The sequence below is a fragment of the Poecile atricapillus genome, chromosome 26 (assembly GCF_030490865.1).
Source record: "Poecile atricapillus isolate bPoeAtr1 chromosome 26, bPoeAtr1.hap1, whole genome shotgun sequence".
Taxonomy (NCBI): Eukaryota; Metazoa; Chordata; class Aves; order Passeriformes; family Paridae; genus Poecile; species Poecile atricapillus.
The window spans coordinates 372593-384762 of record NC_081274.1 but is presented as its reverse complement, the minus strand read 5'-3'; the positions used below and the strand labels follow the sequence as shown (position 1 = coordinate 384762).

The following is a 12170-nucleotide window of genomic DNA, read 5'->3' as shown; positions in this document are numbered from 1 at the left end:
CACCGGAAAAACACCCGAAAAACACCCGAAAACACCCTAAAAACAGCCAAAAAACACCCGAAAAATACCTTAAAAACAGCCAAAAAACACCCGAAAAACGGCCCCAAAATACCCTAAAAACAGCCAAAAAACACCCTAAAAACACCCCAAAACCAGCCCGAAAATAACCCGAAAATAGCCCGAAAATACCCTAAAAACAGCCCCAAAAACACCCGAAAAACGGCCCCAAAAACACCCGAAAAACGGCCAAAAAACACCCGAAAAACGGCCTCAAAAACACCCAAAAAACACCCTAAAAACAGCCCCAAAAACACCCCAAAAACACCCGAAAAACATCGGAAAAACACCCGAAAATACCCTAAAAACAGCCCCAAAAACACCCGAAAAACACCCTAAAAACACCCAAAAACGGCCAAAAAACAGCCCCAAAAACACCCCAAAAACACCCGAAAAACACCCGAAAAACACCCGAAAATACCCTAAAAACGGCCCCAAAAACACCCCAAAAACAGCCTGAAAATAACCCGAAAATAGCCCGAAAATACCCTAAAAACAGCCCCAAAAACACCCGAAAAAGGGCCCCAAAATACCCTAAAACACCCGAAAAACGGCCCCAAAAACACCCGAAAATAGCCCGAAAATACCCTAAAAACAGCCAAAAAACACCCGAAAAACGGCCCCAAAAACACCCAAAAAACACCCTAAAAACACCCGAAAAACACCCGAAAAACACCCGAAAATATCCTAAAAACAGCCAAAAAACACCCGAAAAACGGCCAAAAAACACCCAAAAAACACCCTAAAAACACCCCAAAAACACCCGAAAAACACCCGAAAATATCCTAAAAACAGCCAAAAAACACCCGAAAAACGGCCAAAAAACACCCAAAAAACACCCTAAAAACACCCCAAAAACAGCCCGAAAATAACTCGAAAATAGCCTGAAAATACCCTAAAAACAGCCCCAAAAACACCCGAAAAAGGGCCCCAAAAACACCCAAAAACACCCTAAAAACAGCCCCAAAAACACCCGAAAATACCCTAAAAACAGCCAAAAAACACCTGAAAAACGGCCCCAAAAACACCCAAAAACGGCCAAAAAACAGCCCCAAAAACACCTGAAAAACACCCGAAAATACCCTAAAAACGGCCAAAAAACACCCGAAAAACGGCCCCAAAACCAGCCCAAAAACACCCCAAAAACAGCCTGAAAATAACCTGAAAATAGCCCGAAAAATACCCTAAAAACAGCCCGAAAAACACCCGAAAAAAGGCCCCAAAAACACCCAAAAACACCCTAAAACCAGCCCCAAAACCACCCGAAAATACCCTAAAAACAGCCAAAAAACACCCGAAAAACACCGGAAAAACACCGGAAAAACACCCGAAAAATACCCTAAAAACGGCCCCAAAAACACCCGAAAATAACAAAAAAAAAGCCCCGAAAATCGCCCCAGCGCCATTTCCAGCCCCCAGACCCATTTCTGACACCCCAGACCCATTTCAGACACCCCCAGCCCCATTTCCGACCCCCCCAGCCCCATTTCTGACACCCCCAGCCCCATTTCCTCCCCCCCAGCCCCACTTCCGACCCCCCAGCCCCATTCCCGACCCCCCTGACCCATTTGTGACGCCCCCAGCCCCATTCCCGACCCCCCAGCCCCATTCCCCACCCCCTGACCCGTTTCTGCCGCCCCCAGACCCACCCGGGCACGGAGGTGACGGTTCTGGACCTGTTTGACCGGGGGGCTTCTCTGCGGCCGCTCTGGCTCCAGGTCGAGGGGTTCCGGCGAGCGCTGGCCCCGATCATGGCCAACGCGGCCCACGGGGTTCATCTGCTGGGCTACAGCCAGGGTGGGGGTCCTGGGGGGTCCCTGGGGGTTCCTGGGGGGTCCTGGGGGGTCCTGGGGGGGTCCTGGGTTCATGGGGAGGGGTCCTGGGGGGTCCCGGGGGGTCCTGGCCCCGATCATGGCCAACGCAGCCCACGGGGTTCATCTGCTGGGCTACAGCCAGGGTGGGGGTCCCGGGGGTCCCTGGGGGGTCCTGGGGGGTCCTGGGGGGTCCTGGGGGGGTGGGGAGGGGTCCCGGGGGGTCCTGGGGGGGTGGGGAGGGGTCCCGAGGGGTTCCGGCGAGCGCTGGCCCCGATCATGGCCAATGCAGCCCACGGGGTTCATCTGCTGGGCTACAGCCAGGGTGGGGGTCCCGGGGGGTCCTGGGGGGTCCTGGGGGGTCCTGGGGGGTCCTGGGGGGGTCCTGGGGGGCCCTGAGGGGTCCTGGGGGGGTCCTGGGGGGTCCTGGGGGGTCCTGGGGGGTCCCTGGGGGGTCCTGGGGGGGTCCTGGGGGGTCCTGGGGGGTCCTGGGGGTCCCTGGGGGGTCCTGGGGGTCCTGGGTTCATGGGGAGGGGTCCCGGATGGTTCCGGCGAGCGCTGGCCCCGATCATGGCCAACGCGGCCCATGGGGTTCATCTGCTGGGCTACAGCCAGGGTGGGGGTCCTGAGGGTCCCTGGGGGTCCCGGGGGGTCCTGGGGGGTCCCGGGGGGTCCTGGGTTCATGGGGAGGGGTCCCGGGGGGTTCTGGCGAGCGCTGGCCCCGATCATGGCCAACGCGGCCCACGGGGTTCATCTGCTGGGCTACAGCCAGGGTGGGGGTCCCGGGGGTCCCTGGGGGGTCCCGGGGGGGTCCTGGGGGGTCCTGGGGGGGTCCTGGGGGGCCCTGAGGGGTCCTGGGGGGGTCCTGGGGGTCCTGGGGGGTCCTGGGGGGTCCCTGGGGGTCCTGGGGGGTCCTGGGGGGGTCCTGGGGGTTCCTGGGTTCATGGGGAGGGGTCCCGGGGGTGGTCCTGGGGGTCCCGGGGGGTTCTGGGGGGTCCTGGGTTCATGGGGAGGGGTCCCGGGGGGTTGGGGAGGGGTCTCGGGGGTCCTGGGGGGATGGGGAGGGGTCCCGAGTTTGGGATTGGGGGTCCCTGTGGGGGATTTTGGGGGTCCCCATTTGGGTCTGGGGTCCCTGGGGTGGAATTTGGGGTCCCTGGATGGAGATTTTGGGGGTCCTGGGGGGGATTTTGGGGTCCCTGGGTTGGAATTTTGGGGTCCCGATTCCTGGGGGGGTCCTGGGCTGTTTCAGACCCCTCCCCACGAGCCCCCTCCCCAAATTCCAGGGGGTCCCATTTGGGTCTGGGGTCCCATTTGGGTCTGGGGTCCCTGGGGTGGATTTTGGGGTCCTTGGGGGGGATTTTGGGGTCCCTGGGGGGGATTTTGGGGGTCCTGGGTTGGAATTTGGGGGGTTCCGATTCCTGGGGGGGTCCTGGGCTGTTTCAGACCCCTCCCCACGAGCCCCCTCCCCAAATTCCAGGGGGTCTCATCTGCCGGGCCCTGCTGGCCACGACCCCCGACCACAACGTGCGCAGCTTCATCTCCCTGGCGGCGCCGCAGATGGGGCAGTACGGGGGTGAGGAGGGGTCCCGGGGGGTCCCGGGGGGGTCTGGGGGGGGTCGGGAATTTTGGGAATTTTTTGGGAATTTTTGGGAATTTTTGGGAATTTTTTGGGATTTTTTTGGGAATTTTTTTGGATTTTTTGGGGATTTTTTGAGATTTTTGGGGGGGTTTTTTTTGTTGGGTTTTGGGGTTGTTTTGGGTTTTTTGGGATTTTTTTTGGAGCTTTTTTTGGGAATTTTTTTGGGAATTTTTTGGGATTTTTTTTGGGAATTTTTTGGGGATTTTTTGGGGATTTTTTGGCATTTTTTTGGGGTTTTTTTTTGGGATTTCTTTGAGATTTTTTGGGGTTTTTTTTGTGGTTTTTGGGGTTGTTTTGGGGTTTTTTGGGATTTTTTTTGGAGCTTTTCCTGGGAATTTTTTGGGAATTTTTGGGGATTTTTTTCGGAGTTTTTGGGAGTTTTTTTGAGGCTTTTGCGTTTTTTTTGATGCAGTTTTGGGAGGTCTTGGTGTGATCTGGGGGTGAGGAGGGGGCTCGGGGGGTCCCGGGGGGGTCTGGGGGGGGTCGGGAATTTTGGGAATTTTTTGGGGAATTTTTGGGAATTTTTGGGAATTTTTTTGGATTTTTTTGGGAATTTTTTTGGATTTTTTGGGGATTTTTTGAGGTTTTTTGGGGTTTTTTTTTGTTGGGTTTTGGGGTTGTTTTTGGGGTTTTTTGGGATTTTTTTTTTGAGCTTTTTTTGGGGAATTTTTTGGGAATTTTTTTGGGATTTTTTTCAGAGTTTTTGGGAGTTTTTTTGAGGCTTTTGTGGTTTTCTTATGCGGTTTTGGGAGGTCTTGGTGTGATCTGGGGGCTCGGGGGGTCCCGGGGGGTCCCGGGGGGGTCTGGGGGGGGTCGGGAATTTTGGGAATTTTTTTGGGAATTTTGGGGAATTTTTGGGAATTTTTTGGGATTTTTTTGGGAATTTTTGGGAATTTTTGGGAATTTTTTGGGATTTTTTTGGGAATTTTTTGGGGATTTTTTGAGGTTTTTTGGGGGTTTTTTTTGTGGTTTTTGGGGTTGTTTTGGGGTTTTTTGGGATTTTTTTTGGAGCTTTTTTTGGGAATTTTTTTGGGAATTTTTTGGGATTTTTTTTGGGAATTTTTTGGGGATTTTTTGGGGATTTTTTGGCATTTTTTTGGGGTTTTTTTTGGGATTTCTTTGAGATTTTTTGGGGTTTTTTTTGTGGGTTTTGGGGTTGTTTTGGGGTTTTTTGGGATTTTTTTTGGAGCTTTTTTTGGGGAATTTTTGGGAATTTTTTGGGATTTTTTTCAGAGTTTTTGGGAGTTTTTTTGAGGCTTTTGCGGTTTTTTTGATGCAGTTTTGGGAGGTCTTGGAGTGATCTGGGGGTGAGGAGGGGGCTCGGGGGGTCCCGGGGGGGTCTGGGGGGGGGTCGGGAATTTTGGGAATTTTTTTGGATTTTTTTGGGAATTTTTGGGAATTTTTTGGGATTTTTTTGGGGATTTTTTTGGATTTTTTGGGGATTTTTTGAGGTTTTTTGGGGTTTTTTTTTTGTTGGTTTTTGGGGTTGTTTTGGGGTTTTTTGGGATTTTTTTTTGGAGCTTTTCCTGGGAATTTTTTGGGAATTTTTTTGGGAATTTTTTGGGATTTTTTTTGGGAGTTTTTGGAAATTTTGGGGGATTTTTTGGCATTTTTTGGGGTTTTTTTTTTGGGATTTCTTTGAGATTTTTTGGGGTTTTTTTTTTGTGGGTTTTGGGGTTGTTTTGGGGTTTTTTGGGATTTTTTTTGGAGCTTTTCCTGGGAATTTTTTGGGAATTTTTTGGGAATATTTTGGGCATTTTTGGGAATTTTTCTGGATTTTTCTGGATTTTATTTTATTTTTTTTTTAGATTTTTTTTTTTGAGGGTTTTGGGGTTTGTTTTGTTTTTTTTTTTTTTTTTTGTGGTTTTTGGGGTTGTTTTGGGGTTTTTTGGGGATTTTTTTTTGGAGGTTTTCCTGGGAATTTTTTGGGAATTTTTTTTGGAATTCTGGGGGGGGTTTTTTTGGAAATTTTTGGGGTTTTTTTGGGGGGTTTTTTTGAGGTTTTTTGAGGGTTTTTGGGTTTTTTTTTTTTGGTTTTTGGGGGGAACTTATGGAGATTTTTTGGAGGGATTTTTGGGGCAGATTTGGGATTTTTTGGGTGGGATTTGGGTGATCCCAGCTGGATTTTGGGCTGATTTTGGGCAGATTTTGTGCCGATTTTGGGCCGATTTTGGGCTGATTTTGGGCTGATTTTGGGCTTTTTTGGGGCTGATTTTGTGCAGATTTTGGGCTGATTTTGGGCCAATTTTGGGCTGATTTTGGGCTGATTTTGGCTGATTTTGGGCTCATTTTGGGCCGATCTTGGGCCAATTTTGGGCCGATTTTGGGCAGATTTTGGGCCGGTTTTGGGCTGATTTTGGGCTGATTTTGTGCAGATTTTGGGCAGATTTTGGGCTGATTTTTGGGCCGATTTTGGGCTGATTTTGGCTGATTTGGGGCTGTTTTTTTGGCAGACACCGATTACCTGAAGTGGCTTTTCCCCCGGCACATGAAATCCAACCTTTACCGGCTCTGCTACACCCCCCTGGGCCAGGGCGTGTCCATCTGCAACTACTGGAACGGTCTGGACCCAAAAACACCCCAAAAACCCCCAAAAACACCCCAAAAAACCCCCCAAACCCCCCCAAAACCCCCCCAGAACCCCCCAGGACAGCCTGGAGCCAAAAAACCCCAAAATTCCCCCAAAAATCCCATAAAAATCCCATCAAAATCCCCCCAAAATCCCCCCAAAATCCCCAAAGTCCCCAAAAAACCCAAAATCCCCAAAAATCCCCCCAAAATCCCCCAAAATCCCCAATTTTCCACCCCAAAAATCCCCCAATTTTTCCACCAAAAAAAAAAATCCCAAAAATCCCCCCAAGCCCCATTTTCCCCCCAAAAAACCCCTAAAAAATCCCAAAAAATTCCAAAACCCCAAAAATCCAAAAGAAATCCCCCAAAATCCCCAAATCTCCTGATTTTTCCACCAAAAAAACCCCAAAAAATCCCTCAAAAACCGCATTTCCCCCCCAAAAAAACTCAAAAAAAATCCCCAAAAAATCCCCAAAAATCCAAAAAAAATCCCAAAAAATCAAAAAAAAATCCCAGAAAACCCAAATTCCTGAAAAAACCCCCCAAAACTCCCAAATCCCCCCAAAACCTCCCCAAATCCCCCCTGCAGACCCCCACCACCGGGACCTTTACCTGAACAACAGCGATTTCCTGGCGCTGCTCAACGACGAGCGCCTGCACCCCAACGCCTCTGGTGAGACCCCAAAAACCCCCGAAAACACCCAAAAACACCCAAAAAACCCCCAAAAAACCAAAAAAAACCTGGAAATCAGCCCAAAATGACCCAAAAAGCCCCGAATTTCCCCAGAGTGGAAGCGGAACCTGCTGCGGATCCAGCGCCTGGTGCTGATCGGGGGCCCCGACGACGGCGTCATCACCCCCTGGCAGTCCAGGTGAGAGCCCAAAACAGCCTGAAAACACCCAAAAAACAGCCCAAAAACAGCCCAAAAACAGCCCCAAAAACAGCCCAAAAACAGCCTGAAAACAGCCCAAAAACAGCCCAAAAACAGCCCAAAAACAGCCCAAAAACAGCCTGAAAACAGCCTGAAAACAGCCCAAAAACAGCACAAAGTTACCCCAAAATTACCCCCAAACACCCCAAAATTAACTCAAAATAACCCCAAAAATTCTCCCAAAAATCCCCAAAATTCCCATTAAAAAATCTCCAAAATCCTCCCCCAAAATTCTCCCAAAAATCCCAAAAATTCTCCCAAAAAAATTCCCCAAATCCTCCCAAAAAATCCCAAAATCCTTTCCCCAAATCCCCCTAAAATAATCAAAAAAATCCTCCCAAAAAATCCCCCAAATTCCCCTTAAAAAATCCCAAAAATTCTCCCAAAAAAATTCCCCAAATTCTCCCAAAAAATCCCAAAATCCTTTCCCAAAATGCCCCTAAAAAGCCCCAAAAATTCTCCCAAAAATCTCAAAAATTCCCATTAAAAAATCCCAAAAATTCTTCCAAAAAATCCCCAAAATTCCCATTAAAAAATCACTAAAATTCATATTAAAAAAATCCCCCAAAATTCCTCCAAAAAGTCCCAAAAATCCTCCCCAAAAAGTCCCAAAAATCCTCCCTAAAAAATCCCCACAATTCCCCTAAAAAATCCCCAAAATTCTCCCAAAAATCCCCAAAATTCTCTTCAAAATTCTCCCAAAATCCTCCCAAAAATCTCCTAAAAAAAATCCCCCAAAAATAAAAAAAAATCCCCAAAATTCCCCTAAAAAATCCCAAAATTCCCCTAAAAAAATCCCCAAAATTCCCCTAAAAAAATCCCCAAAATTCTCCTAAAAAACCCCCAAAATCCTCCCAAAAAATCCCAAAAATCCTCTCCAACAAATCCTAAAATTCCCTTAAAAAAGCCCCAAAATCCTCCCAAAAATCCCAAAATTCCCCTAAAAAACCCCAAAAATTTTCCCAAAAAATCCCAAAAATCTCCCAAAAAAATCCCTCAAAAATCAAAAAAATCCCCAAAATTCCCCTAAAAAAATTCCCCTAAAAATTCCCAAATTTCCCCCGGGAATTTTTTGGGGTCTCCCCGAATTTCGGGGCTCCCCCCCCCCCCCCCGTGACCCCAAATTTGGTTCCCGAAGCCTTTTCGGGTTCTACGACGCCAACGAGACCGTGAGGGACATGGAGGCGCAGGCGGTGAGGGGGAATTTGGGGAGGGGGATTCGGGATTTGGGGAGGGGGAGTCGGGATTTGGGGAGGGGGAGTCGGGATTTGGGGAGGGGATTTGGGAATTTGGGGAGGGGGATTTGGGAATTTGGGGTTGGGATTGGGAATTTGGGGTTGGAATTTGGGAATTTGGGGTTGGGATTGGGAATTTGGGGAGGGGGATTTGGGAATTTGGGGTTGGGATTGGGAATTTGGGGAGGGGGATTTGGGAATTTGGGGAGGGGGATTGGGAATTTGGGGAGGGGGATTTGGGAATTTGGGGTTGGGATTGGGAATTTGGGGAGGGGGATTTGGGAATTTGGGGTTGGGATTTGGGAATTTGGGGAGGGGGAGTCGGAATTTGGGGAGGGGGAGTTGGGATTTGGGGTATTTTGGGTCTGTTTTGGGATATTTTGGGTCCATTCTGGGGTATTTTGGGTGGATTTTGGTGCATTTTGGGATATTTTGGGTGGATTTTGGTGCATTTTGGGGTATTTTGGTGGATTTTGGGATATTTTGGGTTGATTTTGGATGAATTTTGTTGCATTTTGGGTGGATTTTGGTGCATTTTGGGATATTTTGGGTCCATTTTGGGTGGATTTTGTTGCATTTTGGGTTGATTTTGGTACATTTTGGGTGCATTTTGGGTTGATTTTGTTGCATTTTGGGATATTTTGGGTGGATTTTGTTGCATTTTGGGTTGATTTTGGTGGATTTTGGGATATTTTGGGTGGATTTTGGGATATTTTGGGTGGATTTTGTTGCATTTTGGGATATTTTGGGTGGATTTTGGGATATTTTGGGTGGATTTTGGGATATTTTGGGTGGATTTTGGGATATTTTGGGTGGATTTTGGGATATTTTGGGTGCATTTTGTTGCATTTTGGGTTGATTTTGGTGGATTTTGGGATGTTTTGGGTGGATTTTGGGATATTTTGGGTGGATTTTGGTGCATTTTGGTGCATTTTGGGTGGATTTTGGGATATTTTGGCTGGATTTTGTTGCATTTTGGGATATTTTGGGTGGATTTTGTTGCATTTTGGGATATTTTGGGTGGATTTTGGGATATTTTGGGTGGATTTTGGTGCATTTTGGGATATTTTTTATGGATTTTGTTGCATTTTGGGATATTTTGGGTGGATTTTGGATGGATTTTGTTGCATTTTGGGTTGATTTTGGTGCATTTTGGGATATTTTGGGTGGATTTTGTTGCATTTTGGGATATTTTGGGTGGATTTTGGGATGTTTTGGGTGGATTTTGGGATATTTTGTTGCATTTTGGGTGGATTTTGGTGCATTTTGGGTTGATTTTGGGTGGATTTTGGGATATTTTGGGTGGATTTTGGGATATTTTGGGTGGATTTTGTTGCATTTTGGGATATTTTGGTTGCATTTTGGGATATTTTGGGTGGATTTTGTTGCATTTTGGGATATTTTGGGTGGATTTTGGGATATTTTGGGTTGATTTTGTTGCATTTTGGGATATTTTGGGTGGATTTTGTTGCATTTTGGGATGTTTTGGGTCCATTTTGGGTGGATTTTGTTGCATTTTGGGATATTTTGGCTGGATTTTGTTGCATTTTGTCGCATTTCCATCCCGTTCCCCTCTCCCTGGCTCTCCCTGCACCGTCGCAGGTTTTCCTGCAGGACACCTTCGGCCTCAAGACGCTCTGGGGCCGGGGGGCCCTGGGGGGCTGCGCCGTGCCCGGGGTGCCCCACACGGCCTGGCACAGCCACAGGGGGGTCTACGAGCGCTGCATCCGGCCCTGGCTCACCTGACGGGATCCATAGGGGATCTATAGGGGATCTGTGGGGCTGGGAGGGGTTTATATGGGATCTATGGGGTCTATATGGGATCTATGGGGTCTATATGGGATCTATGGGGCGCTGGCACAGCCACAGGGGGGTCTACGAGCGCTGCATCCGGCCCTGGCTCACCTGACGGGATCTATAGGGGATCTATAGGGGATCTATGGGGATCTATAGGGGTTTATATGGGATCTATAGGGGTCTATATGGGATCTATGGGGCGCTGGCACAGCCACAGGGGGGTCTACGAGCGCTGCATCCGGCCCTGGCTCACCTGACGGGATCCATAGGGGATCTATAGGGGATCTGGGGTGTTTATATGGGATCTATGGGGATCTATAGGGGTTTATATGGGATCTATGGGGCACTGGCACAGCCACAGGGGGGTCTACGAGCGCTGCATCCGGCCCTGGCTCACCTGACGGGATCCATAGGGGATCTATAGGGGATCTATGGGGCTGGGAGGGGTTTATATGGGATCTATGGGGCTCTATAGGGGTTTATATGGGATCTATGGGGCTCTATAGGGGTTTATATGGGATCTATGGGGCTCTATAGGGGTTTATATGGGATCTATGGGGATCTATAGGGGTTTATATGGGATCTATGGGGCTGGGGAGGGATCTATGGGGCGCTGGCACAGCCACAGGGGGGTCTACGAGCGCTGCATCCGGCCATGGCTCACCTGACGGGATCCATAGGGGATCTATAGGGGATCTGGGGTGTTTATATGGGATCTATGGGGATCTATAGGGGTTTATATGGGATCTATGGGGCGCTGGCACAGCCACAGGGGGGTCTACGAGCGCTGCATCCGGCCCTGGCTCACCTGACGGGATCCATAGGGGATCTATAGGGGATCTATAGGGGATCTGTGGGGCTGGGAGGGGTCTATGGGGATCTATAGGGGATCTATAGGGGATCTATAGGGGATCTGTGGGGCTGGGAGGGTTTTTTTGGGATCTATAGGGGATCCATAGGGGTTCTATGGGGGATCTATAGGGATCTGGGGTGTTTATAGGGGATCTATAGGGGATCTATGGGGATCTATAAGGGATCTATAGGGGATCTGTGGGGCTGGGAGGGGCTTTTAGGGGATCTATGGGGATCTATAGGGGATCTATAGGGGTTTATAGGGGATCCGTGGGGATCTATAGGGGATCTATAGGGGATCTGTGGGGCTGGGAGGGGTTTATATGGGATCTATAGGGGATCTATAGGGGTTCTATGGGGGATCTATAGGGATCTGGGGTGTTTATAGGGGATCCATAGGGGATCTATAGGGGATCTATAGGGGATCTATAGGGGTTTATAGGGGATCCGTGGGGATCTATAAGGGATCTATAGGGGATCTGTGGGGCTGGGAGGGGCTTTTAGGGGATCTATGGGGATCTATGGGGATCTATAGGGGTTTATAGGGGATCCGTGGGGATCTATAGGGGATCTATAGGGATCTATGGGGATCTATAGGGGATCTATAGGGATCTATGGGGCTGGGAGGGGTTTAGAGGGGATCTGTGGGGTCCTGGGGGGGATTTTGGGGTCCCCGGGGGGGATTTTGGGGTCCCTGGGGAGGATTTTGGGGTCCCTGGGGGGGATTTTGGGGTCCTGGGGGGGATTTTGGGGTCCCCGGGGGGGATTTTGGGGTCCTGGGGGGGATTTTGGGGTCCTGGGGCGGATTTTGGGGTCCCTGGGGGGGATTTTGGGGTCTCGGGGGGGATTTTGGGGTCCTGGGGGGGATTTTGGGGTCTCGGGGAGGATTTTGGGGTCCCTGGGGGGGATTTTGGGGTCCTGGGGAGGATTTTGGGGTCCCTGGGGAGGATTTTGGGGTCCCTGGGGGGGATTTTGGGGTCCTGGGGGGGATTTTGGGGTCCCTGGGGAGGATTTTGGGGTCCTGGGGGGGATTTTGGGGTCCTGGGGGGGATTTTGGGGTTCCTGGGGGGGATTTTGGGGTCCTGGGGAGGATTTTGGGGTCCTGGGGGGGATTTTGGGGTTCCTGGGGAGGATTTTGGGGTTCCTGGGGAGGATTTTGGGGTCCTGGGGAGGATTTTGGGGTCCCCAGGGAGGATTTTGGGGTCCTGGGGGGGATTTTGGGGTCCCCACGGGGCCCCTCCCATTTTGGGGGGGCTCCCCGAGGGGGTGGGGGAGG

General features: G+C 49.8%; 1 protein-coding gene across 1 annotated transcript in view; it reads left to right on the top strand.

The window, feature by feature from the left end:
• Nucleotides 1-10542, top strand: part of PPT2 (palmitoyl-protein thioesterase 2) — an 11162-nt gene extending 620 nt beyond the window's left edge. Inside the window, exons 2-8 of the mRNA XM_058857293.1 lie at nt 1661-1854; nt 3346-3441; nt 5961-6068; nt 6668-6751; nt 6866-6950; nt 8149-8203; nt 9848-10542. Of these exons, the coding sequence (XP_058713276.1) occupies nt 1661-1854; nt 3346-3441; nt 5961-6068; nt 6668-6751; nt 6866-6950; nt 8149-8203; nt 9848-9991 (766 nt within the window). The 3' untranslated portion in view covers nt 9992-10542. The remainder of the gene's footprint in view (nt 1-1660; nt 1855-3345; nt 3442-5960; nt 6069-6667; nt 6752-6865; nt 6951-8148; nt 8204-9847) is intronic.
• The last annotated feature ends 1628 nt before the right edge of the window (nt 10543-12170 follow it).